The 19,955-nt window shown below is 39.0% G+C and overlaps 1 protein-coding gene across 1 annotated transcript in view; it reads left to right on the top strand.

Annotated features, from left to right (window-relative positions):
- LOC127579787 (E3 ubiquitin-protein ligase rnf213-alpha-like) overlaps positions 1 to 19,955 on the top strand; it is a 148,809-nt gene that overhangs the window by 103,779 nt on the left and 25,075 nt on the right. Inside the window, 10 exon segments of the mRNA XM_052032715.1 lie at positions 1,188 to 1,366; positions 4,103 to 4,223; positions 4,545 to 4,645; positions 5,788 to 5,970; positions 6,600 to 6,772; positions 8,760 to 8,856; positions 11,673 to 11,787; positions 15,530 to 15,728; positions 17,126 to 17,322; positions 18,971 to 19,093. Coding sequence (XP_051888675.1) covers positions 1,188 to 1,366; positions 4,103 to 4,223; positions 4,545 to 4,645; positions 5,788 to 5,970; positions 6,600 to 6,772; positions 8,760 to 8,856; positions 11,673 to 11,787; positions 15,530 to 15,728; positions 17,126 to 17,322; positions 18,971 to 19,093 — 1,488 coding nt within the window.

Here is a 19,955-nt window from a genome sequence, read left to right as displayed (position 1 = left end):
GACTCAGAGGGTGGGGAGGGGGGTGGTGGGTGGACAGGTGGGGAAGAATGTGAGCTGTAAGAAGGATGCAAAGAAGTTCCAATATGATTTAGACAAGTTGGGTGAGTGGACAAATGATTGGCAGATGCAGTTTAACATCGATAAAGGTAAGGTTATTTGCTTTGGTTCTAAAATCAGGAAGATATTTTTGCTGAATGGAGATATATTGGAAAAAAGGGTGGTGCAGCAAGACCCAGATGTCCTTGTACACCAATCAGAAAGCAACGATACAGGTTTCAGCAAGTGGTTATGCAGGCTAATAGCACATTGGCCTTTGTTGCGAGAGGAATTAAGGAACAAGGATACCTAACCGCACCGCTACAGGGCCTTGGTGAGATCTAGCTGGAGTTTTGCATGCAGCTTTGGTCTTGCCATGGAAAAAGTGCAACAAGGTTTACTGGACTGAATAACTAGAATGACATATGAGGTACAAGTGAATTGATTAGGCCTATATTCTCTGGAGTTTAGAAGAATGGGAGGGGATGTCATAGAAATGTATAAAATTAAAAAAGGATTAGACAAACTTGAAGGAGGGATGATGTTTCCAATGGCTGGAGAGTCCTAAGCCCATGGAATTCTCTACCACAGAAGACATTGAAAGACAAGTCATTAAATATAGTCAAGAAGATGGTCAATATGTTGCTTAATGCTAAAGGAGTCAAAGGATATGGGGAGAAGGTACTAAGTGAATGATTATATTGGAGCAGGCCTGAAGAGCTGAATAGCCTACACCTGATTCTATTTTTGTATGTTTTTTGTGTTTCGTCCACATTTTAAATGGTGCATGATTTATTTAATAAAACTTATAGTAGTTCCCACGTGTATTTTGATGGCTTGGCAGTGTAAAATAATCTACAAGGGTTTCTTTAAGCTTGCTGCCTGACTATTAATAGTGCGTTTTGTAAATCGAGGACATCAGACTGGGAAAATGTGTCGTATTGCCACTGTAATGTGTGTCACTGTCATTATCTTCTGAAAGGAATCATTTTTCAGTTTGTTCCTCTTTTCTTAACTATTGATTGTAATTGAATCAAAGTAGAAGTGGCAAGCTTAATGATTTACACAGCATTTGTTCAAGACTGTTTCTAATGGATTTTTTCACCTATTTTGAAAATTGTTGACTGTTAATCTTTGCAATTTTAATACAGGTCATAGATATTTATGCAGCAGCTGCCTGTGTTGAAATGCTGGAATTTGAATACACTAAATTATCAAATCAGACCTGGCTGCAGATGGTGAGCACTCTGCAAATGCCCATTGAGCTGGTCTGCACAGAAGTCTTATCACAGTGTGAGGGAAGCAAATCGTCTATTGCAAATTATGTCCAGTAAGAATTTTATGTATTACTTTTGTATTCAGAAAACTGCATAGCATTTTTAAAACAAAGGAAAATTGTAAAGTAAATTAAAGATTTGTAATCATCGTGTATCAAGGCTTTGGGTTAAGATTAGCTATGTTTTGATGTAATAAGGGGTCATAAAATCTATGAGCAATGAACTTAGTTCTAGTGTCATTGTGAACAATTTCCTTCTACTACTTATCAGCTTGTACCTTATGGACCAGATCATAGTTCTCTTTCCATTTCATGAGGCAGCTGATCCTCTGATTCCTGCTCCCAATTCTATAATTTTTCACTCAAAACTAGATTAACCCATCGATCTCATTTCCTTTGCCTCACTCTTCAAAAGCACTGCAACTTATCACTGCAACTGTGTTTTCATCTGTTTCTTCCTTACCCTTTGCTATCTCCCATCTTTAAAGCACTCTGAAACGTTTCTCTGAAATACTTCTGTTGAATCACTTCACAGAAAAATGCGTAGAAGTATTTTCTGTTTTCAAGCCAGTAACTTAATAAATCTGAAATTATTGTACTGTACAGGTAGTTCTGCTATAACGTGTGATTCATAATTTGAATTGGTTACAATGTGATTGATTGAATAGGGAATACTATTTGTATTATGCGGATTGCGTTGGTTATAGCAGATTGGGAAACCCTGTTTAAATCAGTGCTTTGAAGGCAACTACAACCTGTTCTGCTACAACACAACTTTACATAACACAAGGTTTCTTAGGTATGTAACTATCATGTTATAGCAGAACTAGTCATTCTATTTAGGTTTTACGAAATGTAACTCTCTGTACAAGCTAGTTATTATTAGATAATTTGGCTTTATGACAGCACTGAAAGATTACATTTGCCAATGCGTCTAGTTTATTTCCTTTCATAATGAAGAAATTTGTTCTCTGGGGTAATGTGAGAAGCCCCAATTTGTTAGGAAAAATAAAAAAAAGTGGAATATTGTTTAAATGGAGGGAGACTACAGAGGAATCTGTCTGTCCCTGTTCATGAATCACAGAAAGTTAGCATGCAGGTACAGCAAGTAATTAGCTGATAAGTCCTTGCTAGCTCAGTGGTGTAAAGTATAAAATTGTAAGGCTTCATTTAAGGGTAAGGTGTTTCACCTGTGATACATTGAAGCCAGTGCATCCATCCAAAATGAGGTAATGGATATCATGGCCTCGTTTACAAGTAAAGGACATTCTGAAAGGAATTGCATTGATTGTTTAAATGCTGGTAGCTGACAGTCCAATAAGCCAGCAGTTCTGAAGAAGCTTGGAAATAGTTTGTCAAGGGCAGATCTAACAGATGTGTTGAGCAGACGGTTAGTGAGAGAGAAGCAAGGTCAGTTGAAATTGCTGCTCCTAAGGATGCAAAATGTGTCTCAATGTGCACTCCTGAAAGGGCCACAATGGGAAGTCAATGAAGTCAAGCCTCACAAAGTCAGCAGTAGAATAGGAAGGTGGTGCTGGCAGGCCAAAGCACTGGATGGAGAGTGGAGAAGTGAAAAGGAGGTAGCGCTTGGTTGCAGGAAGAGAAGAAAAGGACGAGAGAAGAAAAAGACCCAGGAAATATAATGAAAGACAAGGAAGATGGAGATCTGATCAAGAGGCAGGCCAATTACCCATAGAATAAGCATAAAGGAAATTCAGCTGAAATTAGCATATCAAAGATAGGTATAGATTATAGTAAAACCATGAATAGGGAAGAGCTATTAAGCAGAGTCCAAAGACATGTTCAGAGGTCTGTAGTGGATAAAGATGATAGGAATGACAGCCAACTTGAATATCAGTGAGAGCAGCAAGATTGTTGTTTTACTTCTGTGTCTAATGAAGCGAAAATGTATACCAATTCCATGAGATGATGTAGTTATCCAGAAGAGTGAATCTTAATTATCCTTGAATATCTCAAAATTGTATGACATGTATGAGAATAAATTTTAACTATCTGCACCCATGGGTTGTGGCAAAATATGCCTGATTAAGCAGTGTTGTATTTCAAGAGGCATTTGCTATTTTTTAAAGTCACTTAAGTGAAGGGCAGCTTTAATAAATAATGAATCAACATACTGGAATATCATGTTCTATCTGTTTATTGAAGATATTTATGGTGCAATATTCTCGTTAATTTCTTATTTCAATTTGTCATTAAGATTTTTCACAATCTTCTCCTACTCCTGAAGAGCTATTCTTTTCAATGTGAAGAACTTATGAAATGCAAAGTGCCTTTTGAGGTTTATTGATTTAAATGGGTAAGAATAATATTTTAGGACTGAAAAGCTTGTACATTTTGAGAGAATGCCCAGGATTCACAAAGTCTCATCACTGTAATACCTATGTAGAACACTGTAGTACCTATGTAATACCTATGTAGTGTAGGGCAGGCATGATAGTGTAGCGGTTAGCATGACGCTATTACAGCGCCAGCAACCCGGGTTCCATTCCGGCCACTGCCTGTAAGGAGTTTGTACGTTCTCCCCGTGTCTGCATGGGGTTTCCTCTAGGTGCTCCAGTTTACTCCCACATTCCAAAGACGTACAGGTTGGGAAGTTGTGGGCATGCTATGTTGGCACCGGAAGCGTGGCGACACCTGTGGGATGTCCCTCAGAACACTGTACGCAAAAGATGCATTTCACTGTGTGTTTCGATGTACATGAGACTAATAAAGATATCTTATCTTAATATTGTACTTTTACCCATTCAAGTGCTTTTGCTGCTATTTCAGATCTGGCTGGTGTAGAATATTTTTGCTGTCACTTTTTGTGGAGCACATCATTTTGGGAGTCACAGAAATACATGTCAAATTGCAGGACGAGGTTGCATTCTATGCTGGTCAACTTACAAAGGTATCTGTAATATTTTATTCTTATTATCTTTATGTACGTATCACATTTACTTACCTGCAGTTTGACCTTGTGCAGTAGTCATGATAGTTTAACAATTAAGTTTAAAGAAGGAAACCGTTCTTCACATTGAGAAGCTACTGATCTAAAAACTTCCGGACTTCAATAAAGGTACCGTATAATTTCAGTGATGAATACAATGTTTTGCATGTCTGAATATTAATCTGATGTGTTACGAATGATTATGATTTCAGCCACTGTAGGTCAGTCGAAAAAAAAAGGCCAAATTATTATGACTATTTGATTCCATTTTTATGTTTACAGAGTCTGAGCAGTGACTCTGATGTGAGATCTCGAGGTCCTTTTTGGGCTGTGATTAAGGTCCTAAGGGATTGTAAAAACAGTGCAGGATGTCTGTTTTTCAGGTAAGAGATTTTGCATAATTAATTAAGAGGTATGTGCTTTAACTCTACAAGTAACTATGAGCTTATTCATGCCATTCTCACATCTGTTATACATGAATGACCTCTCGCTTGTGGATCAGTGTGCAAGATAAATTACAATCTTGGAATTTCCCCACAACTATAGAAGACTCATCTTTTTTGGAATAGTTAGGCATTTCTTGTATTAAATCAGGGGGAAGCTTAATAGAAGGTTGTGGCACCAAGTTTCTCCTTCAAAATGAAATTATCTAGCTGCTTCTGAGTTTAGGTTTTCATACTACCAACATGTTAGGATACTGTGGGATAAAAGACCATAAGACCATAGACCATAAGATAAAGCAGCAGAAGTTGGCAATTTGGCCCATCGAGTCTGCTCTGCCATTCTATCATGAGCTGATACATTCTCCCATTTATCCCCACTCTCACCATAACCTTTGATGCCCTGGCTACTCAGATACCTATCAATCTCTGCCTTAAATACACCCAATAACTTTGCCTCCACAGCTGCCCATGGAGATTCCACAGATTCACCACTCTCTGGTGAAAGAAATTTCTCCGCATCTCTGTTCTGAATGGGCGCCCTTCAGGATTGAAGTCGTGCCCTCTTGTACTAGACTCCCCTACCAGGGGAAACAACTTCGCCACATCTATTCTGTCCAGGCCTTTTAACATTCAAAATGTTTCTATGAGGTCTCCCCTCATTCTTCTGAACTCCAAAACAAATAAATGAATGAAGAAAAATTCCAATTCATCTCTTGGTAGTGACTTCACGGGCAGATTGGTAAATTGGTTGTATCTTTTAATGGGTGCACAAATCAGTGAAGCCAGAGTCTAAGTAGAACTGCACATTTGCTGGAGGCTGGACAGGGCATGCAAGCAATGTAGGTCTTTAGAGCAATCTTTTCGAACCAGGAGATAAATGTGGATTGTAGGCCAATCTTTTTGCAGTTTTTTTTATTTCAGGCTGCATACAGAACAATGACAGAAAGCAAAATATTGGTATTTATATTACAACTAGTAATTGACGGAGTTGAAAATGTTGAGTTTCTTTGGTTATCATCTTAACAGTTCTCTACAGGTCTGCATTTAATTTATTTTTGCTGTTGTTCTTTCTTTGATTATAGGTATGGTCTGAAAGGATGTATAATTTGCTTAGGAGAACTCAACAATCCTGTCCTGCTTCCATGTGATCATCTTTACTGTTTAGACTGCATAAAGCAGTGGCTTGTACCAGGACAACTACACTGCCCACAGTGCCGTACTGATCTAGTTGATGATTATGTACCAGTGGCATCTGAAAAAATAAGGTATTCTATAGATGTTAAGAAAATGTATGACTTCAATGTATTAGAACAATTAAATATAGAAAGCAACAAACTAGATCTTAGCATTAATATAAAGAAACTTGTGGATTAAGCTTTCATGATGATCCATTTCTCATAAGGTTTGCAGTTACTGGTTTGGAATGGTAAGCCAGAACCTGATCACAAAACTGTTGCAGCAAATGATGGTTTTCTTCTCAAGGCACCATTGTAACTATGTTACTGCTGTTTTCTGATCTTTGGCACTAATGAAAATTGGGTGCAGGGAGGCCCTGCCATCCCCACAACTGCCCTCAGTTTGGTTTATAGAGGGAAATTATTTATCTATATCGAAACTTATCGTTCAAAATAATTTGTAATTTAAACCAACATTTCGATGATTCCTTATTTAATATTAGGATCTAAAATGCAGAACTGTGTCCATTAAATGCAATAATTATGTTCATCTCACCATCATGTCTTAAAAATCACTTAATTCATGTGCAATTATAACTCGCAGGCAATCAGAAAGAAACTAACCATTTTCAGGGCTCCTTGCAATAACTGTTCTGTATTCTAGAAGAATATTTACATTCCCATGAATTGTCATTAATGTGTGCTCATCTCTATTGCAGGGAAGCTGTTGCAAAATTAGCCATATTTCGCAAGAGGTGTGATGCATTTTTCATAGCTTTGGTTTCCATGGTCTGCTTCAAAGACGACTTGCCACCAACAAAAGAAGTGGTTGATGATCTGCTGTCTCTACTAGTTATTCAAAAAGTGGGGTTTTCCAGTGACCCACAGAAAGGTCAGACTACTTTGAAGAGTTTTGTATTTCCTACTTGTTTTCAGGTGGAGTGGTTTGCAGTGTGTTTGGTCTCCTCACCCCTTCTAACCTTGGGTGACAAGAGTCCAGGGTGAGAGCAACTCTAAGTATTAGAGTAGGTTCAAAATGTCAAAGTTTGGTTGGACTCAATGCGTCAGTCAATGGGAAGAGGGCAGGGTGCCCTGAGGGAGGACCATCACAAGGGGTAAGTATGTAACTCGGAGGGATCTACCTGAGGCAGGTTTCCAGGTTGTGAAGACATGCTTCCTTATGCATAGCCTGAACCATCTGCAGCCACATGCATGATATGTTGGGAGATCATGGAAATGGGACTGGACATTGTTGGATCTGGTTGTCATTATTACATGTCCAGATGTCTCCATGCATTAGCATGGGAAAAACAGACTGTTGGAAGAAGTCAGCGGGTCAGTCAGCATCTACAAAAGGTGTAAGTTGACATTTTGGTCGAGACCCTGCATCAGGACTGAAAAGGGAGAGGAAAGGTTGTCAGTGTGTAGCAGCAGAAGGGAGGGTGGGATAGAAGCTGGTAGGTGATAGGTGGAAACAAATGGACTGGGATTGTTAAGCATATGGAACCAGGTAGGGGGAGGGATGGGAAAGGTGAACAGAGGGAAAAGAAAGCTAGGAGGGAGAAAACCAGGGCTGTGGGTAACCTGAAATTGGAACACCTACTTACCTATCCACCTAGCTTTCTTCTCCCTTTGTTCATATTTCTCATTGCCTCCCCACACCTGGTTCTATCTGCCCATCATCCCCACCCCAATTAGTCCTACTTATCACCAACCAGCCTCTATCCCACCCTCCACCACACCACCCCTCCTCTGCCCACCCCCACAACCTTGTACTGCTATAAACTGGCAGTCTTTCCTCTTCCCTCTTCAGTCCTGATGCAGGGTCTCAATCTGAAACATTGATTTACACCTTTTGCCTCCACAAATGTTGATTGATCTGCTGAATTCTTCCAGCGTTCTGATTTTTGTTCCAGATGCTAGCATCTGCAGTCTCTTTTGTTTTCAGACAGAAGGAAAAATGTTGTCTTTGCAATTCAAGCAACCCTGATCTTCTACAAAATATTTTCATAGCAATTTAATTGGGCAGTTCATGTATACATTTCATTACACTGCATTACAGTTTCTAAGGCCATATGAGTAATGTATTTGGACAAACTCAAAATGATTTCATGTGGTTTAACTTTGGAATTAGATTTATGGTTTTAGCCAGTGAGTCTAAAAGATGATTTGATTGAGAAGTGGGAATGTATATCAGTGGTGAATGAATGTCTGAGGTGGAGATGAAGTATACCACTAGGTTCCTAAAGGGGAAACTATTAAAACTATCTGTGTTTTAACTGACCTGGTAGCTCTTGATGCTGCAGTATACAACTGAAATGGAAAGTGTTGTGCTACTCAGTAAAGATGCTCTTCACCTAGAATTAAGGGAAAAGAGTTGGTTAACTGGGCAAAAGTGGGTGAGTTGGTCAGCTCTTGGGAAGATCTTTTTTAAAACTGGATCCTAGCCATAAAAGTTCCTCCATTGGTAAATGAAGAATAATTAGCTGTGTTCTATATAGTATGCACAATGAAAGTGTTGAGAAATCTGAATAATCTATTTATAAATGGTGTGCTCTTTGTAACAAATACTTTGTTATAAACTTGGTATTATGAGTGTTTGTTTCAATGGAGATATTCTGACAATATTTTCTGTCATGGGGATCACCCTTTAAGTGGCATCGTCAAACAGCTGTGCAACTACTTTCATTGTAAATTAGTTGCCTCTTCCTTCTGTGAAGCTGTAGATTTGACATTTGCTACAACTTTCAACTGCACTCAGTAGCAGGGAAGTAAATGCACTACCAGTATTGTAAAACATTTTCTAAGTCTCACATTTATCTCAAGTATAGCATTTGTTATATTTCCTTTCTACGTCAGTTGCTTTTTGTTTCCCATAGATCAGTACTTTACCAGCAATCTTTCACCATTTGATGATACAGTTGATCGAAATCCTGTTGTCCGTTCCATTGTTCTTAAGCTGTTGTTAAAGTACAGGTACAATCTATTGATTGATTTTAGTAATGCTGCTCATTTGTTGTAAAACTGGAAATAGTTATGAAAGATGGTATTAAACATTAATATTGCACTTTCATTCCAATTACTTCACTACAATTCCTAACATCAAATGAAGCCATGAAATCTGTATGAGAACTGTGGGCAGTGAATTGGGGATATAGTAAAGAAGTTGCAATCAGTTTTTTGTTAGGGCACATTGGGAAATCTCACAGAAGAAACTTGTTCCAAAAAAAATCAAGTGCTGTTTACCTGTGCCATTACATTGTTTTCATTTAGCAAATAGTGTTTGTTGTGACTTAATTACTATATATGCCAATTTTTCCTTTCAGTAATCAGCATCAGATTAGTGAGTATTAAGATTCTGTTTTGTGCATCAGTCACCAGAGTGGGGGGGAATCCTTGCTCTTTAATTATGTGTCTTTCTTAGTGCAGTCATTAAGGCACATGGGATCCATGGAGACTTGGTAGATTAGATTCAAAATTGGCTTAATGATAGAAGAACTCTGGTTAGGCCGCATTTAGAGTATTGCGTGCAATTCTGGTCACCTCACTATAGGAAGGATGTTGAGGCTTTAGAGAGGGTGCAGAGGAGTTTTACACGCCTGGATTAGCGGGCATGTGCTATCAGGAGAAGCTGGACAAACTTGGGCTCTTTTCTCTGGAGTGGCGGAGGCTGAGGGATAATCTGTTGGAAGTGTATAAAATTATGAGGGGCATAGATAGGGTGGACAAGCAATATCTTTTTCCCATTATTGAGCGATCCAGTACCAGAGGGCATGCATTTAAGGTGAGAGGGGGTAGGTTCAGAACAGACGTGAGAGGTACATTTTTAACTTGGAGGGTGGTGGATGCCTGGAATGCGTTGCGTGATAGGGTGGTGGAGGCAAATTAATTGGGAGCATTTAAGAGGGTCTTGGATGGGCACATGAATGAGAGGAAATTGGAGGGATATGGGCATCCTGTAGGTAGGAGGGATTAGCTATGTCAGCATGACATTGTGGGCCAAAGGGCCTGTTCTGTGCTGTACTGTTCTATGTAAGACAGAAGGTGGTGGTGAAGGGGTGTTCTGACTAGAGATCTGTGACCAGTGGTGTTCCACAGGGATCAGTGCTGGAACCTCAGTCGTTTGTGGTACATATAAATGGTTTGGACGAAAATGTAAGTGGACTGATTAGTAACTTTGCAGACAACACAATAGTGAGGAAGGTTGTCAAAGGATGCAGCAGCATGTAGATCAGTTGGAAATATGAGTGGAGAAATGGCAGATGGACTTTAATCCAGGCAAATGTGAGATGTTACACTTTGGGAGGCTGAATGTAAGAGGAAAGTATACAGTAAATGATGGGATCCTTATGTACAGAGGGATCTTGGGACACACTTTCAAAACTCCCTGAAGTGGCAACACAAGTAGATAGGGAGTAAAGAAGGCATACAGTCAGGGCATTGAGTGTAAAAATTGGGAAGTCATGTTGCAGCTGTATAAAACTTTGCTTAGGCCACATTTGGAGTATTGTATGCAGTTCTGGTTGCTGCATTACAGGAAGGATGTGGAGACTGCGGAAAGGGCGCAGAAGAGATTTACTGGGATGCTGCCTAGATTAGAGGATATGAGCTATAAGGAAAGGTTGGACAAACTTAAGTTGTTCACCCTAAAGCGTTGGAGGCTGAGGGGAGACCTGATAGAGGTTTTTAAAATGAGAGGTATAAATAGGGTAGACCATCAGAATTATTTCCCCGGGACAGAAGTGTCAAATCCCAGAGGACATGCTTTTAAGGTTGGGGGGGTGGGGGGGGAATGTTTGAAGGTGACATGAAGGGCAAATTTTTTACACAGAGTTCTAGGTACCTGGAAAGGGTTACCAGAGGTAGTAGTGGAAGCAGGCAGTTTGGTGGAGGAAGAGGCCTTTAGATAGACACATGAATATGAGGAGAATGGAGGGATATGAATGATACACAGGAAGAGAATATTTAGTATAAATTGGCATCAAGATCTGCGCAACATCATGGGTCGAATTGCCTGTCCAGTGCTGAACTGTTCTGTGTAAATGTCAAACACTGGAATGCATTGATTTAAGGTGGGAGGGGTAAAGTTTAAAGGAGATTTGTGAGGCAAATTTTTTACTCAGTTGTAGGTGCCTGGAACATGTTACTAGGGGAGGTGGTAGAGCATATATGAAAGCAACATTTAAGAGGCATTTAAACAGACACATGAACAGGCAGGCCATAGAGGGATACAGACCATATGCAGGCAGATGGGATTAGTTTAAATTGGCATCATGATCGGCACATACGTTGTGGGCCAAAGGGCCTGTCATGTGCTGTACTATTCTTTGTTTTATTAACAGATTATTTACTACTTCAACAGAGGTGAAATTGAAGTGTCAGGGATATGGTTCCAAGGCATTTTCCTATCTATGTCACAGTTTCATGGTCTTGCTTCAGATTTCAAGGTTTTGCTGCTTCTGCCAAATTGATTTCTGAAAAGTTTAAGTTGTTCCAGGGAAAATTCAAGATGAGTTAGATATGATTTGTTTTTGGATTTGCCTTTGGTTTGAATGAGTTTATTTCAATGTTTTATTGTTTAAATGTCAGATCCATGTGTAAGCATGCCATGATGTGATTTCCTTTTCTTCATGAGTTGTGGTCATTCTCATGAAGTAATGGTGTCCTTGTTTTATATTTAATATCGGTATGATGATTTTAAACCTTACTTATGTTAATGATTTTTTAAAAAATTTAATTATAAAATACAGCTTTAAGTACTTAATTAACTAAACTAAATGCTTTCCTTTCAGTTTTGTTGACATTAAGGATCACCTGCAGCGCTATCTATCTGACATTCAAAAAACAAATATTCTTGGTGAAGAAGATGAGACTGAACTCTATGCACTGTTTCTGAATTGCTTGGAGGTATATTCATCTAGAATCATTACTATTGATGTCATGACTCTTAAATGATGTTCTTCTACTGTTGAAGTTATCCCTCACACAGTATCTCCTGGTATTGCACAATATAGAATACAATATTGCACAATATCCCACAAGTTGCTCCCTAGAATAGCTCTGGCAGTCTAAACAGGAGAATCTTCCGAACATTGGGTAGTATTTTTCTGTCAATCATCATCATTAAAATGTATTATTTGGTTTAGCCGCATTTTGCTGGAGCTTGCTATTTGCAAATGCTCTGCCATATTTCCTCCATTGCTTGTAACGGACTTTGGAATGATCTGAATTCGTGAGGGTGCTTTATAAATACAGGTATTCCTTGACTTATGATGGGGCTATGTTCCAAGAAAATGTTGCATTAGCAAAAATTTGTAAATTGGAAAGATGCCTCTCATTATTTTCAATGTAAAAACCCTGATTGCGTTCCAGAGCTCAAATTTCAGTCAGAAAATCTAGGCATGCATCAGCACATGAATATGAAATAACAAAATATCATTTTAGTAACAGTTAAATCTTAAATTAAGAGAATATCAACAATATAATGTCCTCTTTAAAGATACTCGCAAAGTGAAACAAGCAGGACTCTGAGGAGTCTTGAGAGAGAATCTTGTCAAAGAATTTAGTAGAAGGGGTGATTGTCTAGCTCCCCCCACCCCACTTTTAAGATAGTGATGAGGTGATTTTTTAAGTCTCAGTGGGACATCAGTCTTTGGAATCCTCTTCCTGAAAGACCAGCAGAAGCAGAATTTTCTTTGAGGCAAATCTTGTGAAAGGTGATCACAAGCAGATGGCAGTGCAGGGTTCAGGTAGCAATCAGTGTTGGGGCGGCACGGTAGCGTAGCGGTTAGCGCAACGCTATTATAGCACCAACGATCGGGGTTCGATTCCCGTCGCTGTCTGTAAGGAGTTTGTACGTTCTCCCATGTCTGTGTGGGTTTCCTCCGGGTGCTCCGGTTTCCTCCCACATTGCAAAGACATAAGGGTAGGTTAATTTGGGTATAAAATGGGCGGCGCGGACTTGTTGGGCTGGAAGGGCCTGTCACCACGCTGTAAATAAAATTAAAAAATTAATTAAATTAAGATCAGCCATTGTCAGCCAGAGTGGTGGAGCAGGTTCAGAGACTCAGCTCTTGTATATGGAGACAAGAAGATACAAATTAAGTGGTAATGGTGGCTTTGCATGTTGAGGTGGTGGGTGGGGAGGGGGCTGCTAATGCTATGGGGGAAAGAGTTATCACTGGTGTTGGGATTGTAGTGATAGTGAATGAAAGCTTGATGAAGTTTGCAATATTAATGGTATGGGTTTCTTCCGTGACTGTTCCTGGTGGCTGATGAATGAGGTTTAAAGAGGTATTGTTAAACATCTGGACAGCTCTCTTTTTCATCTGAAAAAGCTCCTTGTATCTAAGAATGGCATTTTCTGTCCTGCAACTACATCTAATGCTGTGTTCTTATTGGGATCATCATTATCTCTGAAGATTGCTATTGCTTTCTCAATGTAGCAGAATGGCATCAAAGGCCTTTTTATGGTGGGTTGTTTTTGTGATGGTGCTATTTTGGGGACTTCTTGTTCATCTTGTAACTTCTGTTGCTGAACAGATCCTCATTTATGGGCTGAATTAGAATTAGGGTTAACATTTGTAGTGCTTTCAAATTTCATAAACGCTGGGTTTGTCAGTGCCACTCAACTCTGGAATGACATGCCTCTCAGTACATATTGCAGGTACAGTAAAACTCTGATAATCCTGCATGCTCAAGACTTTGGTGATGCTGAATTAGTAGATTTTCTGGACTGTTGGATGTTATTCCTATTAATACCCCAACTATGTTTTTAATTCACTTTTTTTCTGCAGATGTTTTCCCAGTAAGTTTAGAAGCAGCATGAGAAGTGGGGATCTGATCAGTTTAAAGAGAGTGGGAACTGAGGCCCCAGCAAGTGGGAGGGAGCATGGGAATTGGAGCCTTGCTGGATGGAATGGAGTGTGGGAACTGGGGCCCTGGTGTGTTGAAAGGGAGCACAACAAATATTGTCTGGTGAGCCAGATGCTGAACCATCGGGATTTCCAAATGGTCGGACGGCAGATTATCAGAGTATTACTATAGAAAGCCTTTAGCATTACAATTGCATCCTCATCTATTAGGTGCAGTAGTGAAGCATGTTAGAGGACAAAAACATTATCCAGGTGTTGTCAACCATACTCTCAATGTTAACCAAATGTCTCAGGGTGTTATTGATGAAACAAGGCCCCATTGTTCCTGTAGATGCTGTCAATGGTGGAGAGGGCTGTGCCTGCGATGGACTAGGCTGTGTCCACTACTCTCTGCAGCCTCTTGTGTTCCTGTGCATTGGAATTGCCGTACCAGGCCTTGAAGCAACCAGTCAGGATACTTTCAGTAGTGCACCTGTAGAAGTTTGTTAGAGTATTTGGTGACATGCCAAATCTCCTTAAGCTTCTAAAAAGGTAGAGGTGCCAGTGCACCTTCTACGTGATTGCATGTATGTGCTGGGCCCAGGACAGGTCATCTGAGATGTTAACACCCAGTAATTTGAAGCTGCTTAATCTCTTCACCTCTGACCCACTAAATTGGCTTGTGGTCTCCTGACTTCCCCTTTCTGAAGTCAAAGATTGGCTCCTTGGTCACTATCATCATTACATGCAAGAAGAAGAATAAGACTACCTTTGGCTGCCTGCAACAATTTTCTCATTCCTCAAGATGAACAGGCATGAGGGCATCCTCTTCCATATGAGCTCCGTATTAAACACTTGTACAAGAAAGTTGACACTTTCCTTAATTTTCTCCTGTCATGGTATTTGCACTTGCTGCAAATTCAAACATACCCTACCTGCACACCAACCCCACTCATCTCCCTCCACCACAGCACCCCCTCCCCCCATCATATTCCTTCAAGTCTTCCTGTAATGAGCTCACTTCTTCCTGGATTATTGTCAAACTCGGGAGTTCATGTTCTTGGTTCTGGTTTTCTAAACACACACTTAATGTTTCAACTAGTGGAAAGTCATGAACAAGGTTTCATAGCTACAAATTAAAGGGCCTTTCCCATCATCAACAATGCCCAAGACATTAAATTAACATTGTGGATATGATTGACAACATTTTGGTAATGTTTTAGTACTCGAACACACTTCATTGCTGCAAATTCCATCAAATTCAGATTCTCTATCACCACTGTCTGAACACCAGTGATAATGCTGTCTCTCATTCCACCCCAATCCCCCCCACTGAGGTGTGTAGAAATTTCTTCTCTCAGAGAATAGATAATCTCTAGTATTTTCTCCCCACCCCGAGGGTAGTGGAGGCCAGATCATTATAGATAGTTGTATAGATAAATATTTTGAAAGATTGAGGACTTGAGGGTTATGGCGAACTGTCACAGAAGAGGAGTTGAGGCCGACATAGATCAGCCATGATCTTATTGAATAGGGGGTCAGGATTGAGGGGCCTGGTGGCCTACTCCTGTTCCGATTTTCATGTTTTCTTGTATACCATTCTAACATCTCCACCGCAGTAATGCCTGGTGCACTTTCATGAGTAGCATTTGGGCATTAACTGTTTATAAATCAAAGAAAACCTGTGCAACTCTTTCATTCATTCATTCTTCAGTTCCTACTAAGAAAAATATCAGATAAATTCACCCTCTGTGTTTCATACGTGATATTAATAACCTATTCTACTCCATTTTTAGGATTCTATATATGAAAAATCCCAGTTGTGCACAGTGCAAGAAAAAATTGCTTATCTGGCTCAGGAGGGAGAATTCCTTCAGATGTACATTCCACACAAGAGTAAAGAGATTACAATAGAAACCTTACAAGTTTTTGCCAGAATTCGCCTGTGTTTTGACACTGCTTCCCAGCTTCTTTGTGAATCACATGACGCAGATGGTAATACTGGTTTTTAATTAAAATAGTGTTTGTATGGAACCTATCTTTAATTGTTTGATCATCGTTGTGTTCAATTGGGCTGGTCAGCAAGGCAGTATTCTGAAATTTTACAATCTGGGCTCCATCAATAAATCAGTCCATCAGTAAAGACCTCCACTATGTAGTATTGTGGGAGGTTATCAGCTCTGGTCTTTGAGTTACTTGATATCAATTAGCTAAGGAATAACAGTAATAACGTTATAGTTGTGTGGGCTAGAAAAAGGATATTTCTGTTCACTCCGGCTGTTGCTCATTTTCTTTCGGGATAAGGTCAGTTTAACTGTGATGGTTGCCAATGATGAATAATCTGCTATTATAAAAAAATGTTGGAAATAACCCAGCAGATGTGGAATATGTGGAAAGGGAATATTTATCTTTGCACAGATGGTGCCCGATCTGAGTATTTTTAGCATTTCCAGCTTTTTCTCAGATCTCTGGCATCTGCAGTCATTTGCCTATGAAACCTGGTGGCATTATGAGTTATATATGAAAAATGTGTGATCAAGTTCAGTCCAGTGCATAACAATTCCAATTTCTATTTATCATGTGTTATGAATGGGGTTACTATTGGTGAAGTCCCTCTAAGATAGAGCATAGTGGTGTGTGTGTGTGTTGGCGTAGTTACGACAACAGAAGATAAAGGACATAATGACGTTTTTGAAGCAGTCAGTCAGAAGAGAGAGAGACACCAGCCTGCTAGTTTCTCTATCAATGGATGAGAAACAATAACTGCGTCTGTCACTACAATCCACATATGGATTTTTGGAGTAATCCAGTGGAGTTCACTTTGTTGTTGACCTGTAGAAGGAAACACATAATTGTGTGGACGGCCACAATTCGAGAGCCTTTCAGGGTGAGGCAGATGCGGTGGAGTGGTCACTGCTGAGTAAACACTGAGGTGTCATTTGGGTTCCAAAGTGGACCATTTGGATTTCTTAATTACTCTCTATTTTCTCTCTACATCTACGTTTTGTCTTCAGTCAACGATGGTTGTTGAAGAAGCCTTTGATCATGTTTCACCTTATGGCTTGCTGAACTGAACTTCAAGAACCATTCCTGGACTTGGAGTTTTGGAATTTGCCACACACACACACTACGAGTTTAGTTTTTGGGGTTAATGTTTAAGATTTAACATTTTTACTTCTGACTTTTATTTTTACTTTTTACTTTTATTTTTCTTATTATCATAAGTAGTTAGTAATAAAGTAGCTTTAAACACTTATACATGATTTGGAGTGTTTCTTTCGTTGCTGGTTCGTAACACATCACCTTTAATAAGGAATGAAAGCAATTGGTAAGCATAAGTATATTTTTAATTTGTTATTTAAACTTTGATTTTTACTGATTTGAACTTCCAGCTGCGGATTCAAAATATGTACGTGCAAAAGAAGCGTTCCTGCAAAGGATTAAGACTATGATTCTCAGTGGAGGAAATGATTGGCTCAGGATTTACCTTGTGCGAAAGATGTTCAATTTAAAGGGAATCGAGTTTGTCAAAGAGCTTTTAATGAATGACCGATTTTTATGGGTGTTTCCCAAGGAGATTATTCATGAGGTACAAATAATAATCTGTTCATCATTGGCCCATTGTTGGGTTGGTTAAGATCAGGTATAATTGTCATCTTTGCTTACGAATGGTGTGTTTAAAGAAAAATCTTCTTCAGTTATCTGAATGATCCAAATTGTTTTTGATAAATAGCAATAACGCTTTTGGAAACTGTGTGTATGTATATCCAGACATTAAAAGTTGATGTCAATGGTTTATTTTCCTTCAACACCCAAATTAAATAGTTTTCTTCAGATGTGTGCAGGACAATAGGGTGTACCTGGAATAATTTTTTGAAATGTTTATTAGGATGGCCTTGACTAGGGCATTTATAGCATGTCCTTTACCCTTGCTCTTCAGCAGAAATGTTTAGGCTGTAAATTGTCAGACTGTGAGGTGATAAACGGATCATCTGGGAACTTGTTGAACAAAGTACTCAAAGTCTTTTTTTCTTAGCTAATGAGATTTAAGGAGGACTGCCAAAGGAGCAAATATAATGATTAGAAGCAAATCAGAAATAGAAAAAAAGTATCGAGGAAAGGGATTGAACAGAGGAAAAAAAGACAGGAAAAATTAACTAAAAAATACATTTTCATTTTGTCTTATAATAATTTATTGCTGGCAGCAACGAGTGTCCACAGTTAAAACTTTCCTTTTAAGGCCAGAGTGGTTGTGTGAAATTGAAGGACATCATTTTTTAAAATTAAAATGATGCTCTTGCAAGTATAGTTTAGACCATTTTACTCCATTTTTAGGATCCTGCTTGTGAAAAATCCCAGTTGTGCATAGTGCAAGAAAAAATTGCTCATCTAGCCCAAGAGCGAGAATTCCTTCAGATGTACATTCAACATAAACAGATTACAATAGAAAACCTAACATCTGTAAAGTCCACATCTTTCATAACCTCATTCTTGGTTTAATTAACTTGCATCAGTTCAGCATTCCAGAATGGTTCTCGTATGAAAAGCTGTCATTGCTCTACAGGAAAAGTTAAATGTATCTGTTAGATTAGAATTACACAAACCTACTTATTATCGCAGCTTGTGAAATTTATCTGGGTAATTTCAATTGTCTGGGGAAAACGTGCAGATATTGATCATTTCAACAGATTCTACAAAAGCTTCTTTAACTACCAAATGGAATGCTGAACTACTTTATAAAAAAAACCATTCCTACTTGTGTTCAGAATTTATTTACTAAATGTGAAATGCTTTGAGGGTGGAGGGGATGTTTTGAAGCTGTATGCGTACATATTGCAACAAAGAAGGAGGCAATCAAGCCCATTGTGTCCATGCCATTTCCCAACACAGCAGTCCCATTAGGCCCATTCCCCTCTTATTTCCCTGTGGCCCTATAACTTATTCTTCCCCACATGTCCCTTAAGTTTCCATTGATTCTTTTGTCACTTACCAACACAAAGGGATAATTTGCAGGGATGATACGTGGCTCATAAACGAATCATATCCTGAAAGTGGTATAGATAATAAGTTGCCACATTGAAGAGGTTCTGGGCAACCCTTAATTCTCATGGAAATGTATCCAGCAATGATCAATGGCCTTTGAGAGAGGGAAATAAAAATGGACAAAAAGTAGAAGTGTATAATGAAAAAATATTGCATTATTACCAGAAAGTTACTTTGCTCTATCTGTTTTTCAGAGACATTATACTGGACAGATTGATCGTTACCTTGCATGTGGCAAAGATTATCAAATGTTTCGTGATGCAGTAGCCAGAGCTTTTGTTCATTGTGACCCTAAAAACATTGAAGGAGCTCGAAAGGTACAAGCCAGAATATCTAAAAACAAGACAGCATTGATTTGCATACAATTGAAGTGAACTAGTTAATGGCACACAAATTTAGAGTTCAACATTGTTGAAGACTAAGTGTCAATGAATGATTTCGTATGTGTGTGGATATTCAATTGGCAGTTTGCTGATGTTACAAAGATAGATGGGAAAGTAACTGTGAGGAAGAGTCAATAAAAAGGATGCTGGTTGTTGAGGTGTAAGCAAAAAGGTGGTAATAAAATGTAATGGGGGAAATGAGGTTGCAGGAAGATTAGAAATATAGTATTATTTAAAAGGGTGATAGACTGTTAAGTGTTTGCGCTCAGGGTTCAAGGTGTCCTTGATGTGTAAATCATGAGAAGTTGTCATTTAGTAATTAAAGCAGGTGAAATGTTGGCCTTTATTGCAAGAGGGATGGGTTATAAGAGTAAGGAATTCTTGCTACAACTGTACACTGTCTTGGTGAGACCACACATGAAGTAGTGTATATAGTTTCAAGAAATCATATACAGTACATACCTTAGAGGTATTACATGAAAGGTTCATTAGATTGACTCCTGGTTAGGAAGTTGTACTATGAGAAAACATTGAGTAGAATGGGCCAGTCCCCTCTGGAGTTTACAAGTATGAGAGGTGATCTCACTGAAGCATCAGCTTCAGAAGTGGCATGATCGAGTGGATGTTTGGACAGTGTATCTTTTGGTAGAATGATCTAGAACAAGGGAGAATAGTGTCAGGATAAGAGATTTACCACTTTAGATGGATCTTTCCTAAAGATCTGTGGATCTGAGTCATTAAGATTATTCAAGGCAGAGATAGATTTTTGGATTACAAGAGAATTGAGGGTAATGGG

Source organism: Pristis pectinata, chromosome 18 (genome assembly GCF_009764475.1).
Source record: "Pristis pectinata isolate sPriPec2 chromosome 18, sPriPec2.1.pri, whole genome shotgun sequence".
NCBI classification, from domain to species: domain Eukaryota; kingdom Metazoa; phylum Chordata; class Chondrichthyes; order Rhinopristiformes; family Pristidae; genus Pristis; species Pristis pectinata.
This window is presented reverse-complemented; position numbering and strand designations above follow the sequence as displayed.